This window comes from Mixophyes fleayi, chromosome 1, assembly GCF_038048845.1.
Source record: "Mixophyes fleayi isolate aMixFle1 chromosome 1, aMixFle1.hap1, whole genome shotgun sequence".
Taxonomy (NCBI): Eukaryota; Metazoa; Chordata; class Amphibia; order Anura; family Limnodynastidae; genus Mixophyes; species Mixophyes fleayi.
In genome coordinates, this window is record NC_134402.1 from 267,025,938 (window position 1) to 267,051,302 (window position 25,365).

Sequence of the window (25,365 nt, forward strand, 5' to 3'; positions counted from 1 at the left end):
TATACTGTGTGTGTGTGTGTGTATATATATATATATATATATATATATATATATATATATATATATATAATTATTTAACATGATGGTTTGCACTGGGTTTTTTTATTTATGTTTCCCCTCCATTTTATCTGAGGGTGCATGTATATATATATATATATATATATATATATATATATATATATATGTATATATATATATATATATATATATATATATATATATTAAATACACCTTAAATAAGAATACACTGGCAGTGCGAAACATGTTAGCGTAAAGCATGAGCTGTCACTTCAGATGATATCATAGCCAGAAGGCTTTAAACAGACCGCTGCTCGCTTCCAGAAAAGAAGGCCTCGAAAGCCATGACAGTTTTCTCCCCACTTGATTAAACATCTTTATTTGTACTTGTGTCAAACATTGAACAGCATACTTTACCCACAGTTGTTTTTGTGCATGTTTGTTTAACTTCTCTTTTAGCTGCCTTTTTCTAAGGCCTGACCCTTTTTCTTCCTAACAGAGGCCTTCATTTCTTCTAGCCTCAGGCAGTCCCACATCTTTAGCTACTGCTGTACCTTGGCTGACCCTGTGCAACTAGAGATGATGAGGCAAGAAGAAGGATGAGGCAGTGGCACATGGGGATACTATGCAATTAGCATCACCAAGCAAATGCAGTCTCTTTTTGATTGTGTTCCGTAGTGTTCTTTATCCTGCTGTTTAACATGAGCGCATTGAGACTGAAATCGTAATATAAACACAACATTTGTTTTACAGTTTGTTCCTTGATTCTTCATAGCTACATCAGGTTATGTGTCTCTCTCACTGACCTAGGAACAATTTGTTTTAAATGTTCTTTGTAATAACAGTGACAGTATGTATATACATATATCATGAATAATGTCTTATACTGTAGAGAATAGCTAAGTAATCGGCTCTAATTTTATAGTTGTGACATCATCACATCTACAATATATAGATGACATACAGTTTGTTTAGACTATGAATGATTCCCTTTAGTAGACCAAATGCATGCTAGGAGCATATTCTGCGCTGTCCAAGAGATTTTTTTTCTGCTTTTTTTTTTTCAAATCCTTGAATTACTACTATACGGAAGAAAAGAAGATGCATAAGGTGATAGGAGTGGAGTAAAGGTGTGGGCACCTGTTTCTTTATTATTAGTTCAGTGTGTGGAACTACATGTTCCAAAGGGTCCATGCTGGCACCTGTAGTTCTACAAGCACCATCATGCTCTGGCAGCCATGGTCATGCTGGTGCTTGTAGTTCTACAAGTGCCAGCATGCCCAAGAAGTTGATTGCTGCGAGGACTTGTAGCTCTACACAATCAACTAATGCTTTACTAACTTTTACACATTACTCTAACCCAGGGTATCCCAAACCCAGTCCTCAGGGCTCCCTAACAGTACAGGATTTCCAGATCTCTCTGCTGGAGCACAGGTGTATTCATTACTGACTGACACATTGTAACAGATCCGCAGGTGGTACTAATTATGTCACATGTGATCCGGAAAACCTGCACTGTTGGGGAGCCCTGAGGACTGGGTTTGGGAAACCCTGCTCTAACCACCAACACCCCAAGGGGGTCAGGATGAGCTCCTGTCCTCAGGAAGGGGCTGATTTTCCCTGGGGGTGCACATATTTTCCAGGTCCATAAACACCCTGAGTCTCCGGGTGAGAGCTTTATAGTTCTCAAGATATGTGCAACTCAAGATACACATATTAGGCTGCAATTGTACAGCAGTATTTTTAGCCGCAATTTTACTATAAATGAGAAGTATTTACCAGCTGTCAGTAAATTTTAAATGGAGAATAAATTCTGGCAGCAGCAGAGAGTTAGCGAAAAGCACAGAGTAAGCGAGATTGGGCAGAGTGATCCTGAGGTTTTATCCATATACCCTGAGACTCTGAAATGTCCATAAATGCCCTGAGCCTCCAGGAGAGACCATGAGAGCTCCCAGGTATTTATGCATTATCATGCCAAGAGGGAAAAAACATTAAATCACTTTACAGAAGAGGCACATATACACATGAATTGCACATGTTAAAAAAAACACAGGTCCTTGCCCACAATTCAATTACCAAAATAAAATATGTTAAAGTGCCTTCAATACATAATACATTATAGCAGATGCCTTTTTACTTAACTGAACATGTACAACGTGCTGTTTGTTGCATCCTTTAGGGAAGGAAGACTTAAAAGTTTCTTTGAAAGATCTTTTATGTTTCATATTTATAGATAGTGACAAACAAAAAAGTGATTCTGATCCTTGTGTCTAGTTGGATCAATAAAGAATCCTTTATGTCAACAGACGTAGGCATATTATTGTCTTACAAATGTGAATGTGAAAATATTTTGAGTGATACTGCAAGAATATATAGAAGACAGATATATTTGATAATGTCAAACGGACCATTAAAGTATTTGTTATTCCTACTATAATGTCTCACTGTACTTTAACTAATTGATGTGCTTTTCTCACTTTACAATTGTTGCCATGTAAAACCAGGTATACTTATCTTTGTGTGAAAACTGAATTAAAAACCAGGCTTTGGCTATTCCCGGCCCCTCCGCTCTTGGTTGAAAGCCAACCTACTAGACATTATCTACCTAGATAGAAGAGCCACCCTCCCTCAAATTGAAAAAGGGGTAGTACAATTCCATAAAACATGGGGATTATATATTGACTCCTTAGACGTTCCAGTCCAAAACAATATCATGCAGCTCTTTAGAGTCCACCGAGCCCGATCTTCTCAGGCAATTAGACTGAAATTTGACATGTCCTTTTCCTATATCTGTTGATGTACCTCCTGATGGCGATTTGCCTCGATCCCCCTTAACCATTGTCCTCTCATTCCCCCGCCACTCGCATGCTCCCTCTCTCCTGAGGATTCCCTATCATCTCCATGCTCCGGCTTGTCCCCACTCTGGTAGAATTAGATTATCTCTACAAGCATCTACGGCTTATACCACTCTGCCCTATTACCCTTAATGTTCCCTTCGTGTTTGTCTTGCCCTCCCCTTATTCTATTGATTTTTCATTGCTTACTTTCTTTTAGCTGCTATTGTTTCTACAGGCATTTTATTAGATATATATATGTGTAGGAATATGTGTGTACATGTATGCATACCCTTATGTCATTTGTTATGACAGTACAACGTTTCTAAACAGAGTGTATATTCCTGTTGGCCTGTTGTATTTATACCCTTTTTGATCTGCTATTTAAGTTTTGACTGTTATGTTTATGCATACAAACGCTGACATACAGACAGACAGACATACATACATACATACATACATACATACATACATACATACAGATCTAACGATACTCCTTGATTATGGCACCATCTACAAGAATGTTTGATACCTCTATTGTTGTTTTTCTGCCTTTAAAAACATTAAAAAGATTTATAAAAAAAAGCAAACAAACCCCAGGCTTAATAAAAACATTGTTCTGGCTCTCCTCATTGGGGTGTGCATGTAGCATAAACTAAATTCCTAAGGGTGGGTTTATATTGCAAGGGAATACAAATAAAATCATATTAAAAGCGCACAGTAAAATATGTTCCACTTGCCTTTAATTTTATCCACTCCTAATCTACATTAACCGTAATCAATGTCATCATTGTTATTCCTTGACATTTCCCACCCAGTGTTGCTGGATAATACATTACAGGCCCTCTGACAAAAGAGAAATTGGCTGTAATGAAATGAAACGTAATGTGAAAAAATGCCAAATAGCAGGGACAGCGGTGGCTAAACTGTTAAAAAAGGAAAATCTAGTGAGTGAAAAGATTGGATAAAGTGATAGCTATTGTAACAATTCTATCCTTGCTTTTTTTTTTTCACACTGTTCAAGTTGTACTGCTGTTAGGAGCAAATCCTTAGAAAACAAATGAAAGGATAACAGCTAATCCCAATTGGCAGAGCTAATATTGTTATTTGGCAGTGGAAAATATGATGAAGGCCTCAGTGTAGACATTTTCAGAGCTGAACACCTGACATGCCACGTTACACATTTTAAGTCCTGCCTGTTGACATCCAAAAAGGATTAAAATACATGAAAATGTATGTAGATTTTTTTTTTTTACTTAATGGCCTACACCTCCCATCCATGACATAACAACATATTGTACAAGTGAATATTTTTCCAGCAGTGGTAAAATTGTTATAGCTGCATTAATTGAGGCATAGACAGTGAAAGTACGCCCAAAGCCATGATTCCAGTGCCGATAATGACTAGGTCAACCTCAGCTCACAAGCTTATACACAAGCATACTGGTCCAGATACATTAAGACACGCAAAGCAAACGCACTGTGCATTTTTTTAAAAATGCATTTAATTTGGGCATACACACATCCAAGAAGAAGCGTCTCTTATTGAATATGGGTGTAGCTATGCTCTGCATATACTGCACAAAACACTCCTGGATACGTAGATTACATATGTGGAATATAAAGTTCCAAAAGAATGCACAGGGGAAAAAAAAAAGTATTATTGTCACCTGTTAGTATTATAGTCATTAATTTTTTTACCCTCTGTGAAACACATTTATCATGATGTTATTAATGTATTCTGAACATAAAATGCATTTTTACAGATGCTTTTGATTGCATGCATACGGGACCATCAGTATTAGTTCTAGGGGACTGACTTTGTCCCGACTGCAAGAGCTATGTGTGTGAGTGCGCTCTTTACGCACCTGCCACTGTTCGATTTTATTGGCTCGTGTCAGATACAGTCTATTTAATAGCTTTATCAACATTTCATTGTGATTTAAATACTTGGACATGTCACTGGCATTCACATAGCTATGTTCCCGTTGGTCTGCTGAGAAAGTTTTGAGTAAACCTGCTTTCCAATGTAATTGAGAGGTTGATTCTTCTATAGTTTCTGAGTTTGCTAGATACTGATTCTAGAACGTAATGCCTCATTTCCATTGTTTTGAATACATTTTTTGAGAAGGTAACACCCTTCACATACCAAAGAGAAAGGTTGAGATCTGGGATCAATCTGGTTAATGCTCTTAAAGATAGGTTTCAGATCGGAGTGGTAATTTCCTTGTTTAGACCCACTTTTCTGTCCCATATTTTCATTGTATTTAAAGCTAATTTAGTCATCTCTTTACTAGCAGGTTTTAGATGTTTAACAGTTCATATTAAATCTTTGATGGGATAATCTGGATTAAGAGCTTTATCTAGTCTGCATAAGGTTTTTGAAATGGAGGTAGAGACCAATTGTGTTAATCTGCAGGCCTCCGGATATCCACTAGGATTTGGTAGAGCCAACCCTCCATGTTTTTTTGTTGTTGTTTTTTTAATAAAAGTCATGCAGTTGCAGGCTATTCATGGTGTATTCCTCATATCTTATCTTAACTAAATGTATTTTATTGATATATTTCAGAGTATAGAATGGTATGGAAAATGTACATACGTTTGGGAAGCAACATCTTTTGAAGGCCACTAACTGGTGCAACCAGGGAACCCTATATTTAATGCAGGCTTTTGTTACATTGGAAGTTGTAGAATTAAAGGAAAATTTGAATTCAAATACTTTGTCTATTTTAGTTGGAACTTGAATTCCTAAATACAATAGTGAGTCCTTTTTCCAAATATATTTGAAATTGTTTTAAGCACAATCTGTTTGTTCTTTGTAATGTTTAGTAGGAGAGTCTCAGATGCAGAGGTGATTATTTTGTAGAAGGAGGCCTTACTATAGTAATCTAGCATCTCATGTAATGCTAATTAGGTTGCAAAAGACACAATTTATGTGTAGAACCTCTGAGTTCAACAGCATTAAAACTAGGGGTAGATCTGAGTTTCACTGCTAGAGGTTGAAAGGTTAAGGTGAAGATTAATGGGTAAAGGGGCCACCTCTGTCTATTTTCATTCATAATTTTTAATTTTTCATAAAGGAAACCAATGCTAAACACTTTAACAGATGGTCTCTTGTATAAAGCTAGAACTGATTGAATGATCGCATCTTGAAGCCAAAATTGTTTAAAACCGCTTCCATATATTAGGCAGTGCAGTCTACTGAATGCCTTATATTCGTCAAAAGAAAGAATCAACAGTTCACCAGGATTGCAAGACATCAAGTCAATGATGTTTAAGACCGTTTATGCTTGACGTCGTATTACAAAACTAACTTGAGGATATATCAATTGTGGAAAAAGAGGGCCAATATGATTTGCTACCAATTTAGCATACATTTTTATGTCAGTATTTAATAGGACAATTGGACTATAGTTTTTGCATTCGGTTGGGGCCTTACCAGGTTTAGGGATAGTCACTACTTGAGCTTCCAGCATTTCTTCCGGAGAGCTACCCATCTCAGTGCCTGCATTACAGAGTTTGATAGAATAAGTATAAGTTCAACGTGTAAGGTTGTGTAAAAATTATATATGTAGTCGTAAAAGCCTGGGGCTTTATCATTTGGTCATTTTTTTGATTACTGAATTTCAGATTATGTCCATGGAGCATTGAGTGCTTCTGTGATATATAGCTTAAGGGTAGGGAGTTTAAGGTTATTAAGGAATGTGTGAATAATATTCCTGGAAGACTTAGGTGTGTCTGTATCTTCCACTAAGTTATATAGTGTGACATAATATTTAGAAAACAAGTTGGTTATTTCTGTGGGGTTGGAGATTTCAGAACCCTCACGATTGATAAGGTCTTTTATTCTGTAGCCTACTGGCCTCTAAGTTTCTTAGATAGTAGTCTGCTAGTAGAATTTTCGGCATGATCTAGTTAATGCAGCCTGCGTACGTGTCATAAAAGATTTTTGTAATTGTTTTCTTATCAAATGTAATCCTTCCATATTAGTTTTTAAATGATGCATTTTATTCTGAGCTTCTAGTATTGTAAGTTTAGCTTCTTAACAGGGCCGTAACTAGGGCTGTGAGATAGGGGCGACCGTCCAGGGTGCAGTGCTGAAGGGGGGTGCACTTTATGAATATTTTAGGTTCATTTGGTTAAAGTTGAGGGCTAGGGGGGCGGCATTTTTATTTCTCGCCTCAGGTGTTTTAAGTTATGACTCTGGCTTCTAGATCTGATTGTAGTTGGCTACTCATTTTTTTTTAGCCTGACACTAATTTGTATAGCTATCCTATTGCAGGGTTGTTTTTAGGGGAAAGAAGAACAGTTTGGGGTAATGTGGCTAGACAGACCCAGTTTATTTTGTTATTATACTTCTATTGGGATATATATATATATATATATATATATATATATATATATATATATATATATCCCAATAGAATACAAAGACAACATACATTGCTAAGCAAAACTTTGACAATTATGAGTAGCAGGACATAGCAGTGTAAACTACTGTAGCTAAAGCAAATATAATGCAGGCACAAAAACTACAAAACATAAAATTTATTCATAAGAATAAAAAGTATCATTTATATTTTCCACTGGTATCTGACCACAAACCACAAAGCACTCGTTGCCATTATATTATATAAATAGGAAAAATATATGAAGATTTTGGTGAACATGCAACAATTGGATGATCCCATAGTCTAATCTAAGTCCATAAAGACACAAAGAGTTGGGATGAATAAAACATTTTCAGTGTAAAATGTGACATAAGGCGTCACCTCACATTCATTTGGACAATTAATCACAGTTCCAAACATATGCAAATTAAGTCCACCCGCTGCTAGCAATTTTTCTCTTGATAAGAAAGTGACTCTGGTTTGGCTCTGTTTCTCCTTTATTTTAATGCAAGCTGATACATTTAAGACATAGCTGCCAAAGAAACATTACTTGGCAGTGCCCCCATTCAAGCTAAGCTACCATTCTAAACCTAAGCAGCGTCAGACAGTGGAGACGGAGATCCCCAAGAACCAGCATGGAACATGTTTTGTTTTTAATATTCGCTCTCTCCCACTATGAGTCTTTGTTTAACCTGGCTCCTGTGCTCACTCTCTCCTTGCAATGAAAAGGAAGAGGGGGAATAAAGAAAACACTTTAACGATCCAAGCCCAGCTCATGGGGCCATTTAGGAAAGTGGTGGTGGAAGAGGTATAAGCCCACTGGATTTAAAGCATGAAAAAGGACAAGGTTAGAGTATATTGCTTACCCGTAGCTTATACACTGCCAATTTAGATTCGGCCAGAAAAATTTCTCTTCCTACACAAAAGGGCCAGCGGTGTTGGCTCAGATCAGAGACCCTATGCCAAGGGAAATGAAGCGGGAAGAAAAACAAACAACAACTCAGGGGCTCATTTCCATATTAAACTGTAGTGCAGAACTACAGGGAATCTCATTTCACAGGAGCCAATGCCCAGATAATCTCACAACCAGAAAGATGCAGACAGCTATACAAAATCTACACACTCTGCCTGCCTGAAAACATTGCATACTCAATCACAGTGTTGTCTTCCAGCAAACGAGGACATATGAATTTTCATACCTTATATTATTTTATGTTCTTTCTACAGAACAGAATTGCGTTAATGTCAGCACTTGCTGACTATCCAGCAACATCTTTATTTGCTTTAAGTGCTATATTTTGAGGTGTGTGGCCCTACTGTCATTTCATAGACATAGAACACATTTGGTGATTACTGCACAATATTCAGGTTATAGTAATGTTTTTAATGTAAATCAGAGGTGGTGATGAGTTTCTCACTCATATTCTGTCTGTCTCTAAGAGCCAGAAAGAATGCTCATGATGCATACAAATACAATGGACCAGTCTACGTATTTGTGCTTTATTCTATATCATTTGAGCCACTGACAGCCATGTATGTACTAACAGGATTTGTGCCGCTATACTAGCAAACCATTTTATCGAGAAGACACATAAATATTAACGACCTTCTTATTGAAATGTTTTTGTGTTCTTATGTAATGATGTTTCAATAAATCATTGATGTATAGGGACATAGCCCTAATGAATTCTGTTTAAAGTATTTTTTTAATCATTAATAGCAAAAACATACAAGGTCTTATTTACTAAAAAAGTTCATGGAGAACACATGTTATAACCCATTTTATCCAATAAGATATTAGCTTTCATTAATCTGACTGCAATTCACTGTAAAAGCTGATACCTGATTGGTTGGTTTGGGATAATAGTGACAATAGTGCTCTTTCTATAAATGTTATTAGATAGTCACTATAATGCTTGCTAGAGCAATACATTCTACGACAGGTTACTCTCTATGGTCATATTGTGAGCTTCTTCTCTATTTCCCTACGATTGTCTCAGGCAATCCTTCATTCAACTCCTGGGCTATCAGCACCATATATTGCATACTTATATGATGATCATCAGGTCTTTGCGTTTCTCCTGGAAATATTATTATAAATATTGAAAAATCCTTCATTGTGTTTTTGTGTTTCAAGGTGTATTTCCGAGTACCTGTAAGCTTAGCTACATAATATCACACACTACTCTTATACAGAAACTCTCTGTTTTCTAATGTACATCCCAGAATCTCTGAGTACATATATATATATATATTATATATATATATATATATATATATATATATATATATATATATAGAGAGAGAGAGAGAGAGAGAGAGAGAGAGAGAGACATTATTAATCAAAACAATCAGGGTACATTATTACAATTTAACATTAAACCAGTGTTTTAGCCGATATTAGTCTAATCCTGATAAAGCTGATAACTTAAGATTTATTGGAAGCATACAATGATTATTGACACAGAGTGCCCTCAAATACTGCATAAAGAGATACCTTTTGAGAAAAGGCAGGCTGAGGGACAAAGAATGCATTAGTGGACATCACATAATAAAGAGCATGTTATATGAGTGGCATTGGAGGAGATGTATGCAAAACTGTCTTAAAGGAATGTTATCATTTGTGAGAAATCTGGGCATAACATTAAACCTGAAAACCACCCAGTATGCACCACCAGAGAGCTAAACTAAAATAGGCTACAAAAAGGTAGCTGGCTTCCATTTATTATTCTAGTAGTACTGTTATAGGATGTAAACAAATGTAACAGATAACTATTTTACCTTCCACCTTACATTTGGTCTAAATTCTAATGTGTGAGCAATTCGGTCACACACTTTGCTACCACTACCAGAATGCTTTGTGGACAACTAGCCAACATGTTTTTTCTTTAAATATAAATTGTTTTGGACAGGGCTATATAATGGTCTCCTGATGTGTTTTGTGGAAGATCCAGGGAGCTTTTGCACAAAAGATTTCTTTACTGCTGAGTGGATAAAATGCGTATATTTCATTTGTAACAAATAATTAAAATTGTGGATGCTACATAGAGTGTAACTGGTACATTCTAATCAGTCTTCCAAAGATCAAGAGTCAATGTCAAGTGTTCTACCAGTGGTGCATGTGGGTAATTGTGTATTAGAAAAATGTACAAGGCTCAGTGTCGTGAACATAGAGAACTTACAGTTATAAGGGTTAACCACATAATACGGGGGAAATACGGGATAAATCATAACTGTAGTGTAAATATGTTATATCAAATGAATCCATTGATAAGTTGAACTACTAAAGTGTAAAATGTGAAGACAGAAAGTCTGATTTGATGGCTTTGCACATTCCAGTGTGAGAAGATAGGAGTGTCACCTGTGGCAGCTTCAAAGAGCCCCTGCTGTGAGATATAGCCTGGCCTGGGATGGAGTTTGACACTTGAATATACTTTTAGGAAACGCTCAGCATGGTGTCTGGTTCACAGAGGCCATGTGCCAACTTGGCTATACTTTATATAGACAAATAGAATTCAGTTTTAAAATATGCCACTTAAAATCGATAAAAGTAGTTATCATCCACATATTCCTCCATAGCATGATGAAGGGCAACTCATATGTCAAATTCAGAATTCTGCCCCACAGAGAAGTTAGGGAAATGAGTATAAGCTCTATGATTACACTGTATCTGGGTGTGTTTGATATCAAAAGATGGACCAATTCATAGGGGATTTAATAATAATAATAAAATTGGATCTGTGCAATGCTCCACAGAAAAGTTAGGTCACAAAGTAGAATTTGTTAGTAAATCAGGCGACATGCAGATGGTGATTGAAAAAAGTGTCACAGGCCACAACCCCTGGGGGTAGGAAGAGGTGTGGAAGTGTTTTTAAAAGGCTAAGACCAGGTACAGCAAATTGTCAGTTTTTGGGAAATCAATTCACATTGACAAGCTGTGAATCTTAAAAGCCAATTTTCCTTGGCCAGAATATACCACTTCGATGTAAGTTATATTCTGAATCAAATCCTTTTTATTTTAAACTGTTTTGTTTGTGTATGTTATGTCCATTTATTACAATTGATTTTTTTCAGTATCTAAATGCCATGTACTTTTGTATATTAAATCTATAATTTAATATGTTCGTCCTTGAAATTTTAAGAATTCTAAGCCTGTTAAGAAAAAATAGCTCGACCAAGTTACCCTTTGAATGCCAGTGTGTGAATTGTTGATACATTTGATTAACAAGCTTAGTGTGTGCTTGCATTTACATTTGTGTAACCGTCTGGAGGTGTGAAGAGTTAAACCTTTGTTCGCTGGTGGGGGCATTATTAGCCTGTGAGCAGCTAGAAGCCTTGGATGCCAATGTGGGACAGTATATTGGGGTCCTATTGCCCGTATACAATAGGTGGTGGCAGATCAGCAGTGTGTGGAGGGTGTGAGAGCGCTGTTTGGGGGCGTTTCAGTAGGTCTATAATCTGTGTGATAGGTAGAGAGAGACTGCAGGCTACAATTGTGTGTGACCTCATACAGCAAACACCTCAAAGTCACGGCAGCTGGGAGCGTGTTCGGGAAATATTCAATTTGGACAATTAAATCTGCATGTGTGTGGGCAGCATTTGACTTGTAAAAGTTCAAGACATAAAAATGGATACAATAACGGTATATCAAATAATATAATGGATAATGATTGCTTACCTGGCATAAACCACTGATGCACGTATCCAAGGATTCTGTGTAGCATCGAGTGCCATCCAGTACTTTAGGAGCAAGTTCCACAATAAGAGAAGTCCCTTTTGCTTGGCACTTTAAAGAACAAGGGTTTTCAGGGTCATTATGAATTGGAATCCATTCCCTATACTGTCCTTGATATTTGACATCGTTATGGGCAGAGCACTGCTGAGCTCGAAAATCTCCTGAATCTGCCGGACAATCCTGTTAGAGGGGAAAGAAATAAGCATAGCTGTATTATATGGGAGATCTCTGCCCACTCAAATAACAAAACTAGCGCAAGGAACACTGAAAAGTAAAAAAGGAGAAACTGATGCAATATTATTAAAGTGTGACTTACACATTCTGTATCTAACAGAGCAAGTTCTAACCTACTTTATCTTTTCTCATTCTTTATACCACATCACAGACTGAGTGAAATGTGGATGTTTTAGCAGGTGATGCAGGCAAAGGTTGAATGTAGAAGTATGTCTAGGTATAGTTAGGAGTTAAGAGGGCACAAGTTGGCTAGTGCCTAAAGACACTAGCCAACACGGATACCTCCCACCTGATCTATCTTTGCAAGGACAAACAATTTTGAAGCATCGGTTTGAATAGACATGTTCTGGTTTATTTTTATATTTGCTTATTTTCAGCATTTCCCATCAGCCCTCAATTTGCCTATGTTTAATATGCTTTAATCCTTCATCAGGGTAGTGTCCATTCACTCCGGAGGCCCATGCTCTGCTAACATGCATAATAATGGAGAGTGTGGGCCTCCGTTGCAGACTGACAGTCATTGCAGGGGGCTGCTAGTAGTCACACCCCTGTATGTCATGAGACTTTCAGTTGCATAAAACATTTCCATAGCCATTGTGTGGCTTGCCAATCAGTATATCATTCTTACCAGTAGGACATTTTAAAATAAGTAAGGGTGAGGTTTATTGTGTCTGGGTATTATGTTTAAAATCTGTGACTAGACCTAGCCCAAGAGTTAATCTCTCTAGGCAATATAAGCCCCTACAGTGTTGGGATTTATTACCTAATGGTGATTTTTTCCCCCTACGAAGCTCTCATCCCAACAATGAGCACACTACTCAGAAATGTGCAATACTCCAGGCAAGGGCACCTAGTATAGGCTACTTGTCTTAATTTCCATGGCAATATAACTGTGTTATGTTGGAGATAATTTTGCACATCTAACTTCTGATTAATAAAAGGAAACAAAATATTCATGTACATGTGACAAAGCTATATATATATACTATTATAGGCAGATAGATATAATACAAAACAAATGCAAAATTTGTTATTTTTGGATACATGGAATAAATACACTATGGGTTTTCCTTTATGTTTTTAACCTTATAATCAGTGAATATTTTCTGGAACTAAATAGTGTATCATAAAAGCAGCAGATTTAGGTCACATTATGCAACAGACAAGGCTCGGGAATCAGATCACAGAGAAGGACACAGTGGAGTATTCTGAAATATAATTATTGTTCTAGGCTTAGGACAACCCTGTCCAAGCCTTTTCCCTATAGAATATAAAGCACATCACAGATGAGTTCACGTTTATATAACTCTGCTCTTTTCTACTATGATGCGCTCGGTATCAGTCCCTAAAGGAGAGCAGATCAATTACTTTCCATCTGGAGCATTGGCTCAATTATACTGTAGTAATTAGAAGCACTGCCCAAAAGTCTGATTTATTTCATACATGTGGGTGGGAAATAAAAGCATGTCAGAGACATCTGCAAAGTACAAAACACACTTTAGGTATTATTTTATCCTTCAGGGATAGTGAAAGATCATTTGGTTTTAAATGGCTTATTCCTCTTCTTGTCTGTGTGGGGAATATGGCAACAAATAGCTGCATACATTTTTATGTGTGCAAGTACCATACAAATAATACAAGTACATGTTTTTAAGTGATGCAGTAACCAGCTCTCACTAGAGGCATCATTGTGTGGGGTGAAACAATTCATTAGGGATCAGCGACATCACGCAAAAGGCATGATGATAGGCTGAATATTATGCAAACTAACTGTAGAATAAGCAAAGCCTACTTGTTCAGTAACATGGGGAAACAGAAAACAAGATTCAAATAACCAGTATGCAGACTCAAAGGGGCATATTCAATTGTTGGCGGTTTCCGCCGCAGAAAAAGTATTACCGTTATTACGGTAATACTAAGCCGGATTTCAGCTCGCCGCTCCCTGAGCCGCGAGCTGAAATCCAGTGAGAAATGTACCGTAATAACGGTATTTACGTGCACTATTACCGTAATGATGGTAATAGTGCATGCGCCGCGTTGCTTTAGGCATTAATGCCAACAATTGAATATGCCCCCAAAGATGTTATCCACTATAAAGGGAAGATAGATAAGTTGTACTGAGACTCGAAGACAGAATAAGCATAGGGTCCTAGGCAAAATGCTGTCTGTCCTTGCTAAAATGCCTTTTCCATTGCATTCCCTGGCACCTATACACCTTACCGCTACAGTACCCTATACCTGGTGCCAACATTATTTCCTTTTCTTATGACACGTTATAACTATATACATATTGAGCATGTTCTGATGTATGTCTGTTTGCGTATTGAAACTTGCATAAAATAGCCCTGCTTATCATCATCATCACCATTTATTAATATAGCGCCACTAATTCCGCAGCGCTGTACAGAGAACTCACTCACATCAGTCCCTGCCCCATTGGAGCTTACAGTCTAGATTCCCTAACATACTCACACAGACAGACACAGACTAGGGTCAATTTATTAGCAGCCAATTAACCTACCAGTATGTTTTTGGAGTGTGGGAGGAAACCGGAGCACCCGGAGGAAACCCACGCAAACACGGGGAGAACATACAAACTTTTCACAGATAAGGCCATGGTCGGGAATTGAACTCATGACCCCAGTGCTGTAAGGCAGAAGTGCTAACCACTACGCCACCGTGCTGCTTATACCGTGGAATTGTCATTACACCAATGAAAATCACCCTTCAACTAATCCACTGACAGAGTGTCACTCATAGATACAACAGAAATATATTCCCTGCTGTCCCCAATCAGATAGAGTTATATTCCCAAATAATTTCCCCTCAAAGAAACAATCATTTTAATTCAATCCTACACTTTATCACCACTGCACCCACCCCCACAGTAAAGAGTAAGATATCTGGCTCTTTACTATGGGTCAGATAACACAGCATGCAATAAGAAAAATAATAGCAATCCTTTATCTCTACATTTTTTGGATCCTTTATCTTCATTGCAGAAGGCAGTCAAGTCACAGATAGAACAAAAGTTAATTCCCTGCTGCCCCCTGGCTCCCACAACCCCACTCGATTAGACATCATAATCCCAAAGAGAATCTCCTCCTACCTACCCCGGAATGCTTCACCAGTTGTAGAATTGCAAGCTCCAACATACCAGAACGCTGGGGCTTTTAGTTGAATAAACCGGAGGGCAACAAGTTGCATAATACTGGTCTGCTTAATCTAACGACAGTAAATTGCTACACTAATTAAGTTTTATTAAAAATGCTCCACAGTCCACATAGTTCTCAATGGGGACTGCGTTCTGGGCCAATTTATCAAACTCTGAAAAGCCCAACTCAATGCATGACCCCAATGGCTAACACCACAAGGTCACGCATGCACATTAAAAACTTCAGGTCAGATCCTGGAGTTATTAGTATAGTAAAGTCACAGCGGGGGCAGCCTCTTATCGGATACGCTGACCTGGCATGATGATATTGTTACGATAAGGAATGATAATTAACGGGGTGGGAATGCTGCCATTAAAATATAGGCCCCTTTGAGTCACAGTTCAGACACATGAGACTGAGCACCAAAAGATTGTCAGAGAAGCATGTGGTGAGTCCAGACTGGAGAAGATCAGTATATGATAACAGAAGCTGAGGTGGTGTAGCACATGACTGTATATGGTCTATGCTGTATGCCTTGCACTGAAAGGTATAGCCACCCGCTAAGGCTGATTAGGTGCACACAGTTTCCCCCCCCCCCTCTTTCACAAGCAGTGCATTATGAATTAAAATATAAAACCTAACTGTCAATGCAAAAGATACAAAGTTTTATAATTATGCCCCCCCAACTAGCCCCGACATTAATTAATAGCACTTGCATGTAATAAGTAGGGGTTCCCCCAGGGGTGGGCTGGGGTGCAGATACCCACCTGCCCCCCAGCCCAATCTGCCCCTGATCGCAGCACAGTACATAGCTGGTTTCTCCCCGAGGATGTGCTAGCCACTGAGAAGCACAGCAATGTCAGGCTGGAAGTCTTTGGGCCTGGACCATCTTGCTAATCCCAAGCTACCCAGAAAAGGGCCTTAAGAATCCAACAGCCATCCCTCGTTCCTACAACATAGAATATGGGCCCTGCAAGTAGGACTTGGTGAGGACTAGATGATTGTTAATTGACATGTAAAACCACAGACTTAAGAGGGTGTACTTTCTTCATCATATGTATATACTCTCAATTGAGAGTGATATGTATCTTAAAAAAAGTGCTGTAGATTTTCTGAAATATCCCCAAATATTAGGTCATATTAATAGCCTCATTTTTTTTCTGTAGGTGGAAATGTATGGCCTTGAAAGTCAGTAATTGAGTGCCATGGGAGCTTATTATGATTGTTTTTAATACAATAAATTGTCAGTAATTCCACAGTCCTTCATTTTTATCATTAATAATTAGTGTTAAAGAATTTCCAGGGCCAGTGTGTTAACGCTATTAAACTCAATCCATATTTTCTCTATCCTTATTTATTGGTTATAAGTCACCTGTCAAATTACATCACTCTTTTATTGCTTTCATAATCATAGTAAACAGTGTTCCTTGGCAGATCTGTCCAATTATTATATCAGCAAGATACAATTAAATATGTTTTAATAAATCACTAAACAGCTGCTGTTTTGGTCATAAGCATGCATAAAATGCCTATTATTGAAAGACTGTGAACTCTGTTTTCTGTAGTGATGGAATACGAAGCCAGTTTGAAAAGGTCAAGACATTTTCCTGGCAAATTATATGTCATTATCGAAATATAGAAAATGTTAACTTAGAAACATTTCACTAACACTATGCTAACAAAAGCCTTTGTGAAAACACAATGTACTCCAGACACTTCAATTTCTTTCCTGAGCAATCCTATATGAATCTTAATAACATTAAGGTAGAGTTGAGAGCTATAGACTAGGTCAGTGTTGGCTAACCTGTGACACTTCAGGTGTTCTGAAACTACAAGTCCCAGCATACCCTTCCAGCAATAAGCTGCTATATATTGGCAAAGCATGCTGGGACTTGTAGTTTCACAACACTTGGAGTGTCACAGGTTAGCCAACACTGGAATAGGTCATTTTTTTATAGAGTTAAAAGACACATTGGGGTAGATTTAGTAAACCTTCTAAAAAGGAAAGATGTCGGTGTTGTCCTTCACAATCAGATTCTAGTAAACATTTTTTAGAATGTTCAAGATAAATAATAGCTAGAATCTGATTAGTTGCTATGGGCAACACCTAAACTTTTCCTTTTTAGAACCTTTAGTAAATATTCCCACCGTCTTTGCTTGTACCTTAAGATAGCCACATGTGGAGATTTTCTTGGCTAACTTTGACAATCTAGATGAAATGAGCCTAAAATCACCACATAAACTAACTGACACAGATGATGCCTGAGAATGATTCAGATTGTTTGTTTTGTACTTATTCTTAGCTTAGCTCAAAAGATCCATTCAGTCTGACAACAGAACTTAAGAATGGCTTTGTAAGCACCCAAATCAAAGTATATCATCCCAACAGAGCCCCAGAGCTCATGTCAACAGAGCTCATCCAAACACCCTTGCAGGGCTATCAGCATGTGGCTGACTTCTTCTGGTCGGGGAGGGCCCGCATTTATTTGTAGGCCCTATTACCCTAGGAAATTCAGCCCAGTGCTGAATAGGCTAGGGGTGTATGCCCTCATAACAAGGCGGCCAACATTGTGGGTTCTCTGTTACAGTGAGACCAGCCCAGCCTGTTGCTAGTTATGACTGTTGCAGGGGGACCCTATTCGTCCACCAGCAATAGCAGTAACCAGCCCAGGTTATAAGCGTTGGAGATTAATTCACTTTTGAGGATGGGGTGCGGCTCACGTTTTTATTTATTCATTTTCTATTTGTTTTAACACTGTAAAGATCAGTGCTGATGATCATCAATAGCATGGATGTTTGCACCAGCCCCCCAGGTCTTTCTCAGTTGCATTTACGAGACCACGTTATTATTATACTAGTCTATGATTTCCATCCCTTCCTGCTCTCGTTTCTCTTCTCTAAGCATAAGGTGTCATAAATGTAAGGCTGGGTACACACTATAGTGTTTTTAGCCAACCATCGGGCCAATCACCCGAAAAACGGCCATTCAGCCGATATCGCATTAGTGTGTACACTTAGATGATGGACAATAGTCGTTCCAAAGCACCCACCATCATATGATTTGATTGTTCATCAGCACTATAAATCTTGTTTAGCTATGGATCGATAATTGGGATAGAATAGCACTCTCTTCCTAATGATTGCAGGAGCAAAACTAACTAAGGGTATCCCTCCCTTATAGTAAAATTGAACAATATGGATCGAGACCCTTCCAATCCTGGAGTGTGTATGCACTCACAATCAGGATCTCCATAGAGTTTACAGAGTCATGATCTTTTCAGCCGATGGTTATGACAGATGAAAAGCACAGATCTGAGGGTAAATCTTTTAAAACATGTATAGTATGTACACATGAATCAGCATGCTGATCGTGACTTTTTATTTCAGTCGCTAGTAAAATCGTTGTAGATATCACATTGCACGGAAAATTCTGTAAAGTGTACCGAGCCTAAGATGTGACCGAATCTGCATACACATGAATATGTGAGCACATTTGGTGCTCATGTGCAGTATGTAAATGCGTATTTTACACAAAGTAACAGAAGTACGCTACATGAGGTCCGGTATTTCTTCCAAGCAAACAGTTCTTTCTAAATGAAATGTGTTAACTTCTAAAAACAAGACACTAAACTTCAGTATACAGCTGTTAGTGCCTGCTTTGTAATACAGAGACATTGATAAATGGTTCTATGAAAGGGTCATGCATTAGCCATGACAATGGACAATGTGCTCTAGTCATTTTTCATCAGTCATTGTTCCAGGTCTATTTAAAAGTCCATTTAAGCCTCATTTGCATAATGTGACTTCATTTAGTGACATAATTGCTTCAGAAAAGTTTACAAGTTGCTTTAACCCAGTCTGATGCATACTCTACACACAGCATTGTCACAATGTCCATATAGCGCCTAGGTGATTAAGAAAACTGTAGTCTATTTACAACATGATAAACACGTTTGATGCATTTACTTTAACCACAGAAAGTCATGTTAAGGTAGATTGCACAGAGGGCATATTTCAGATGATCTGCTAGATGGGGAACATGTACAGTTACCAAGTACAAATATTATACATTTCAAAGACAGCTCTCATTATGTTTGTTTGTTAAAGACTGAATAAAATCTTTAATATTTTCCCATAAAGTTAGAAAAATAAACAAACCTTTAAGAGTAGGTATAATTTAGAGGCCAGGCTTTTTTAAACTTTTTTTAAGCTATTTTTAGTCTTTGTGTATTGCATACTTGCCAACTTTTCCTCGTTGGCTTCAGGGAGATCCTGGGGGAGGTGGGCGTGTGGGGACAAGGCTTAACGAATCACATCATTGTGGCTCTGCCCGCTAAACGACTGTCAATTTTTTTAACACTTTTGGCCAATTACAGCAAGGGACGGGGCTAAGATGACGCGATATTTGCGCCACTTATGTATTGCGGGGGCGAAAACCGGGAGGTTGCCCTGCTCTCTGGTAGGTCTCCCAGACATCTCTAGAGACTGAAGTGTCTTTTACATTTCTGTCTCCACTACTGAAGTCATGGGGGCATATTCAATTAGCTTTCCGGTCCGCGGGATCGCGCCGGAACAGCCGTGAAACTTAATCCACCCTATGGGCTGCGAACGAAAATCTGCATTATTGTGGTACCGTAATACCGGCAATAACGCGCACTTTCCGCGGTAACGCGCATTACCGCGGGCCGAAACCCTAATTGAATATGCCCCATGTTGTCTTACCTGTCGTTCTTTGATTAAATCTTGGTCTCCATGAAAATGGCCACCTCCATAGGCATCAATACATGAACATAGGACACAATTTCTGAACTGTGTCATCATGCCACAGATGGCGAAGCCAACCACGTCTTGTACTGGCTCAGCATCAGGGAGAATGCCAGACTCTTCAGGGAGTGAGGGAGATCACCCCTATTTCAGGGAGTCTCCCTGACATTCAGGGAGAGTTGGCAAGTATGGTGTATTGTTATCTCAATCCTCTGTCACTTAGTGCAGTAGTATGCAGCTATCTAGTAGGCTATCCCAACTAACTCATGTCAAGCTACTTACTCAAACTGCCCACCAAATATTTTGCCATTCCTTTCTCTTTCAAATGGTGGCACTGGCTCCCACAGTTTTTGTTTCTCTTATTGTGACTGCTTAGAACAGACGCTATCATCATTTCTCTCTTTCTCAGAACACCACGTTTTGTGTCAGACACAAAGCAGCAGTGATATGAGGCCATGATAACGAATTAATTAAAAAAAAAGTTTTGTTTCGAAATGTTCAGCCAGAAATGCACAAAATACAATAATGTACACTATTTTCATGATCAGCACAATTGAGAGACAAAAAAAATAAAGCATTAGAATGAATGTCAGAATTGTAGTTAAGAGATAAAGTAGCTTACCACATTGCTGCACGTCCTGTACCGTATGTTCCGACCTTCACAGCTTCTGTAGGGAATATTAAAAATTAGTGTGCATAACGGTAGCTGCAATCTCTCATAACAGTTAAACATGTATTTAACAGAGATGTTCAACCCCCTGTTGTACTGCAGTTTGATTTTACAGCTGATAATATGAAAAAAAAATACATCTGTTATATTATAGCGCAATGAGGAATGAATGGTGCCATGTCTGGGTGCATATTAGGGTGTAGTGGCAGGACCGGAGTATTTAAATTACCCCTGGTAAAAAAACACTTTTGGACTTTATCGAAGACCGCATCGAAACCTCAACCCGAACATGATCTTCAGGTTAACACTTCAAGTAATTTTTCTGGTACATCTTCATCACGGGCCTGATTCATTAAGGATCTTAACTTAAGAAACTTCTAATTTCAGTCTCCTTGACAAAACCATGTTACAATGCAAGGGGTGCAAATTAGTATTAGTCAGTATTTAACTTATATGCAAAACAGAATACTAATTTGCACGCCGTGCATTGTAACATGGTTTTGTCCAGGAGACTGAAATAAGAAGTTTCTTAAGTTAAGATCCTTAATGAATCAGGCCCCTTGTACTTATAGGGGATTTGTATATTTCTATTTACTGTGTGAGCATTTCACATATTTGAGCATTTTTGTTTTAAAAGTGTTTTGTTTGAATGAAAAATTATGCCTGCATAATTTTTGTACGGTCATGGATGCTGCAAAAGAATTTAAAACATGATTACATGCTAGTAAAAAAAACACAAGTAAGGGCAAATACTTCTGCTTGGTCACAGCTATTATGTCATTTGTCAAACAGCTCTAACACATCTTTTGAACACTATTATGATTAAATAATATGTCATTGGAATGTTTACCATTGCAGTTATGACATGGCAGGCTACCTCACATGAGCCATCTGTCGGGTCTACTCATGGAAAGTAACCGAAAGTATTCTGCAGTGATATTGGTCATAGCCATATGTTTGCTTTTTATTATTGAGAACACCCAACTGGGAGTTCAATAAATTAAAAACAACCATAGCACTAAAATTAGTGACAGAATAGGTTAATTCATAGGAGTTTCTCTATGCGGACCTTGCCTGTTTACTGAGCTAGACACAAGTGTGTAGAGTGCTATTGGGCTGCATGAGTTGATCAAGGTGCAGTATATTCTGTGCATGGGAATATACAGTATCTAACTATATATCCATACATATATATATATACACATACATACATATATATATATACACATACATATACACATATACATATACACATATACATATATATACATATATATATATATATATATATATATACACACACACACACTACTGTGCAAAAGTTTTAGGCAGGTGTGGAAAAAATGCTGCGAAGTAAGAAAGCTTTCTAAGGTAGAAGAATAGAATAAATTTGGAGCCAATCAGACACCTCCCTGATGGTACTACATGACGGATAAGTACTCGCCTGTATTTCTCAGCATTGAGGACACCATTAATCCTGACCAAATCCCCAACTCCATTTGCTGAAATGCAGCCCCAAACTTTCAGGGAACCTCCACCATGCTTAACTGTTGCCTGCAGACACTCATTATTGTACCGCTCTCCAGCCCTTCGGCAAACAAACTACCTTCTGGTACAGCCAAATATTTCAAATTTAAACTCAGTCCAGAACACCTGCTGCCATTTTTCTGCACCCCAGTTCCTTTGTTTTCGTGCATAGTTGAGTCGCTTGGTCTTGTTTAAACGTCAAAGGTATAGCTTTTTGGCTGCAATTCTTCCATGAAGACCACTTCTGCCCAGACTTCACCAAGCAGTAGATGGGTGTACCTGGTTCAACTGGTTTTTACTAGTTCTGAGCTGATGGCACTGCTGGACATCAATTTAGAAGGGACAAGCATGATGTGTCTTTCCTCTGATGCAAGTTTCCTTGGCCGACCTCTGCGTCTACGGTCCTCTATGCTCCCTATTTCTTCATGCTTCTTCAAAAGAGCTTGAACAGCACATCTTGAAACCCCAGTCTGCTTGGAAATCTCTGCCTGGGAGAGGACTTTGCTGATGCAGTATAACTACCCTGTGTCTTGATGCTGTGCTCAGTCTTGCCATGGTGTATGACCTGTGATATGAAACGGTCTTCCACAACCTCACCCTTGCAGCAGAGTTTGGCTGTTCCTCACCCAGTTTTAAGCCTCCTGCACAACTGTTTCTGTTTCAATTAATGACTGTCAGGCGCCGTCTCCGCACTGACACTTGGTGCAGGAGACGGACGCCTGCACCTTCCAAGAAACTCCGCCCTGTTGCCTAGCAGCGGGACGCTATCTCTGCTCACCTGTCTGCAGCCAGCATGTCTTACCGCCAAAATCTCCCTAACCCTATCAGGAGGCACCTTAGGGTATATAAGGCAGCCTCTGACACATGTCTAGTGCCAGAGTGTTAGGTCTTCAGCCTTGCTCCAGAGTTTGTTCCTGTGTTGCTGTTATTTGGATTCTGACCCCGGCTTGTTCCTGACTTCTCCTTGGTTCCTGATACTGGCTTAGACTGATATTTGGTATTGACCCGGCTTCCTGACCATTCTCCTGCTTCTGATTTGGCTATATCCATTCCTCTGGTTTTGACCCGGCTTGTTGACTACTCTTCCATCCTGCATCCTGGTGGGCTATCACCGCTGCCTCAATTGTTACCTCGCCAGCTGACTGATACTGAGGGCCGCGACCTGCACGTCCCTTGCAGCGAAGTCCATACCTCCTTGCGGGGGTTCCTGGTGAAAACCAGGGGCGTGTTAGACTCCGTGCCTCATACTCAGTAGCGCCAACTGCTGGCAGGTATCATCAATTCCACCTAGTGATTCTGACAATGACTGTATTTCAACCTACATATGAAAATCATGATCATTATCACAAGTTTAGTATTATTGGTAAACCATATTACTGGCTTTAATCCTACAAAATCCCTGACTTAGTGCAAGTGTACCTAGAAGAATTGATGCTGTTTGGAGGCTAAGGGTGGTCACACCAAATTTTGATTTGATTTAGATTTCTCTTCTGTTCATTCACTTTTGTTAATTGATAAAAATTAACTATTAACAATTCTATTTTTGAAAGCATTTTTGCTTTGCATTATTTCCACACCTGCCTAAAACACCTGGGATTGTATACTGTATTAGAGATGTGGCTGTAGATTTTGGACATAAATGTATATAGTGAACATGTGGCTGTATAGACTGGGTATGATTATATATATACACAGGACATTTACCCATAATATATTGGAATGGGAATATAAAATATGATAATTCAGTTCATTCTTCATGGAATGCTATTTATATCGCACAATTATTTATCTATTTGATGGACTGTACATGATATGTATTTACTTTTTTCCAATTAGTAAATATATTAATATTCCACCGCATCACACTCAATATACCTGATATTTGCTATTTATTCAGGAAAAAATACTTTTATAGCTCTTTACACTTTTACTGTTTACTTCTTATTCTTCTGCTTATCTTTATTAGTTGTTTTAAATAACTAATTATGTGGAAACTTCGTTACAATTTCATATGGGAATGACAGATTCACATTAAGAAAGGGATTATTACTAACAAATGTTCTACTTCAAACATTTATATAAACCTGTTAGCAATGTCTATTAAGGGACTTGTATGAGCCATGGAACATTAAATAATTACTAAAAATAAAATAGAATCTTGCAGTTACTGTCAGTACTGTCAGACATTAGTTTGGTGCATATCGAAAAAATATGAAATTTCAAACAATAAATTGTAGGTTAAAAAAATATGGGTGTGGAGCACTGTTTAAAGCATTGTTTAGTCTGTGAACATTATTCAAGAAAAACAGATAAAATCATGCATGTCACATTAAAAGCCTTAAAATCTAAACAAAAGCAGACAATCCAAGTTGGAATTATATTTCTGAATTATTTGTCAAGATCCTTCTGTCAAATTATTTTAGGTTAAACTTTAGGGGTCTTCATGCAGGTTCAGTCTAGACCAGGGGTCAGCAAATCTGGAAAGCGTACCACACATGGCAAGCAGCGCTGTTTTACCTGGCACACTGGAGCTTTTTTTTTAGCAAAACTGAAGACGGACTAAATGGATCTGCTGCGTATGGAATCACGCTGACTGCAAACGTGCCAGGGGGCCTAAAACCCATTCTAGCCTTGCAGACTGAGGAGGGCTCCTAGAATTGCTGATGCGATTGATGTACTGAACATATCTACCTATAAATTGATCAACACTTGTAGCTAAGTATATTTTAAATAAATCTATTGATGTGCTAACCAAAGTTGTGTCTCTTACTTGGGATTATACATCCAAGGTCTTATTGAGCTTTTACATCCAACCGGGTACAATGGGTTATTGTCCAAAACACATAACCAGATAAGTGTTTCATTATTTATTCTAAGTACACAGTAATGATCCAATTTTATTGAGGCCCATTGCCTGCTGTCATTTAGCCATTGACCAATCACCATTGGTTAATAAAATCCAAAGTAAGTACCAGTGGCAAGAAAACAAGTAATTTGTGCTTATCCTGTAGCAAGCCCTACCTTCAACATCACTGTG

The 25,365-nt window shown here is 38.3% G+C and overlaps 1 protein-coding gene across 4 annotated transcripts in view; it reads right to left on the reverse strand.

The window, feature by feature from the left end:
• The window catches only part of ADAMTSL1 (ADAMTS like 1), a 784,967-nt gene that overhangs the window by 166,439 nt on the left and 593,163 nt on the right, over positions 1-25,365 (reverse strand). For all 4 annotated transcript variants that reach the window (XM_075210866.1, XM_075210846.1, XM_075210837.1 and 1 more), the window contains 2 exons: positions 20,754-20,799; positions 11,922-12,158 (listed from right to left, as the gene is read on the reverse strand). In XM_075210866.1, the coding sequence (XP_075066967.1) occupies positions 11,922-12,158; positions 20,754-20,799 (283 nt within the window). The remainder of the gene's footprint in view (positions 1-11,921; positions 12,159-20,753; positions 20,800-25,365) is intronic.